Source organism: Tenrec ecaudatus, chromosome 2 (genome assembly GCF_050624435.1).
Source record: "Tenrec ecaudatus isolate mTenEca1 chromosome 2, mTenEca1.hap1, whole genome shotgun sequence".
NCBI classification, from domain to species: Eukaryota; Metazoa; Chordata; class Mammalia; order Afrosoricida; family Tenrecidae; genus Tenrec; species Tenrec ecaudatus.
Window position 1 is genome coordinate 252426988 of NC_134531.1, and position 3071 is coordinate 252430058.

Consider the following 3071-nt stretch of genomic DNA (forward strand, 5'->3'; position numbering starts at 1 on the left):
TGAATCTGTGAGTTATTATTATTAGGCCCCCAAAAGTTACATCAAATCTCAAGAGTCAAGTGAAAATATTTAAATTACCATGCAAAAAGAGAAACAGGAAGAGGAGATGAAGATGAAAAAGAAAAATGGGGAAAATGTCAGTTAATATCAGACCTCAAATTATAAAAAAGAACTCTAAATAAATAAGCATAAGATAAACTATATGAAAACAAAATAGTAGAGCTAATTAAAATTTTATCAAAATAAATATTGCGAACAAATATTACTATTAATGATATATTGATAAATATTTACCATAAATAGCCACAACATTTATATATATACATATGTATTCAAAATTAAACTCTTGAACCATGCAAAGAAAGTTAGGGATCAAAGTCAAATGCATACTTTATTTCTAAAAGAGGATATAGCTTAAATAATATATGAGAAAAATCTGTGTGAGATTGTAAGTTTATGACTAGGGATCCCAAATAGTTGTCAATAATGCTAAATAAAGGCTACCCATATATACCCAGTATATTTCTAGGATTTATTGAATACATGAAAACATGTAATATTTTCCACTTCTCCTTTGAGAGTAGTAATTCACTTCCCTCCTAAAAGTATTTAGATTTTAGATTTTGAAATATATTTATCAGAAGACTTCCTTTCAGAACTTATTTAAATATTTATATATTCTATTATTTAAAACCCCTCTTTACTATGTGATTTACAAAGTCCTCATTTCCAGTTTCTCTGTATCTTGACTTTGAAAAATGTGTAATCAAAATCAATTAGTCACAGGGGATATTTGTTTCAGATTGATATGCTTTCTCTTCTTAATTTTTTCATAACACTTATTATTTCCTTATTTCTTAGACTATAGATAAAAGGGTTTAATAAAGGGATTACTAGAGTATAAAATATAGCAATTAAAATATATTTATCCCCTTCTGTACCTGAACTTAGCCCAATGTACATGATGAGAAGAGAGCCATAGAATATTGAGATAGAGAGAAAGTGAGATGCACAAGTAGATAAGGCCTTAACTCTTCCCTTTTTGGATTTCATTTGGAAAATGGTGTAAAGTATGCAAAGATAAGAGATTAAGACTATGGTAATAGTGAAGATTTGAACTGATCCTGAAAATATAAGTACCATCAGTTCATTGAGATAAGGATCAATACAGGAGAGTCTGAATAATGGAAGAACATCACAAAAAAAGTGATTGATCTGATGAGACCCACAGAAGGTTAACCTAAATAAAAACCCAACATGAATCATGGAATGCAGGTTCCCAGCTATATAGGCTCCTATGATCATCCGAATGCAGAGTTGCTTTGACATCATGGTGTGGTACTGCAGTGGTCTGCATATGGCCACATAGCGGTCATAGGCCATTCCTGCCAGGAGAAAGCAGTCTGTGGTTTCAGCAAAGCAGAAAAAATAAAACTGTGCCATGCATTCATAGAGAGAAATCATTCTGTCCTCGGAAAAGAAGTTCTGTAACATCTTTGGGGTGATGGCAGAGGAGCAGCAGGAATCCATCAGAGCCAGATTGCCCAGGAAGATGTACATGGGTGTGTGCAGACGGCGCTCCATGGAAATCAACACCACCAATCCAAGATTGCCCACCATGGTGATCAGATAGACAACAAAAAACACCACAAACAGCAGGGTCTTCAGATCTGGGCTATTGGTAAATCCTATGAGGATGAAGTCAGCTGTCAAGGAGTAGTTAACCCCAGTCATGTCTTCTTTCTGTTAAAATTCATATTTTGGAGAAAAAGATTATAATGTAGAATATACACATAATTTTTCCTTCTAATTTTTCTAGGACAACAGGTGCAGCACCACTTCTTCAAGTTTCCCGCGCTATCTTAAAAGACAGGGACACAGGCTTCCAGAAGATATCTGTTTTCCTAAAGTATCACCTTACATGACCTCAAGTGGTAAAGCTTAAGATCACATGTATACGTTGATAATTCCCGGTAAATGTTTTAATGAAAAATTTGCACTTATAAATCCTTATGGGCAGAATGGATAACTGGAAACTGCTGTTGATTCAGTGTTTTTCAGTATTTCAGTGTCAGTTCTTGTAATAATCATGCTTAAAGTATATTTAATATCTGTTTTCTTATATATAGATTTTTTTCCACTGAGAAAATTTATTACATACGCTCACAGTTGAGCAGATATTTAAAATTTGCTAAATTATACTTTAGAAAGTTCACAAAGGTCACTACATGTTTACACGAAGCCTCTTTGAAGAAAATTGCATTTGAAAACTAGGAAACTAAATACGTACTGATTTCCTTACTATGCTTTATTAACTCATTGTATTCTAGAGAAAATTTTTCTGAGCCTACATGTGACTATAATGTTATTGTCTCCTTCCGAATACATCCTGTTTCTAGTCACAAGGGTCTCCTGTTGTTCTAGTCTAAAGTTTGCCGACCAAACTCTAATAACTATGGTTAACTGATGAGATTTGATAGCCTTTCATGATGTAGCCTCTATAGTTTGCACTGTAGAGACCACTACTCTGTATCAGATAGGTGCTCCCTATTGTTCAATTACTTATTTAAGGTCAAATTCTCCTGATCATTTCCAGGTCAATTCACCTGTATTGGAATTCAGTGACTACTACTTCATAATGCTGCCAGAAGAAAAGTTCTGTTGCCAAAAATATTTCAATATTAGTTTTCTCTAAGATAAATCCAAATTCTTTAAAATGACATTTGTGGTTGCCTGAACCCCCATCCACACTTATCTTTTTCACCATAGTCACCACTCATAACTTGTTCTCTCTGTGTTCACCCATTATTCAACTCCCTCATTCCCCGTTCCAGGGCCAAGCTCATTTCCGTGTACACAGACTCTCCCCATGTCACTATTTCTTATAAATAATTAATCCAAATATACATATTTACATTTGACCAAATATCTATCAGCTTTAATTAAGGCATAATTTATATATAATGCTACTTAATAAAGTTTTAACTAAATAGTCCAGTTCACATAGACCTCCATTTTCTGAGCCTGTAAGTATATATGTTGTATACTTAATGTAATCTAGAATTTGTCTT

The 3071-nt window shown here is 33.4% G+C and overlaps 1 protein-coding gene across 1 annotated transcript; it reads right to left on the minus strand.

The window, feature by feature from the left end:
* Positions 1-798: 798 nt before the first annotated feature.
* LOC142441430 (olfactory receptor 5K3-like) lies at positions 799-1734 on the minus strand. The gene has a single exon (XM_075543416.1). The coding sequence runs from the start codon at positions 1732-1734 to the stop codon at positions 799-801; it is 936 nt and encodes a 311-aa protein (XP_075399531.1).
* Positions 1735-3071: the final 1337 nt, after the last annotated feature.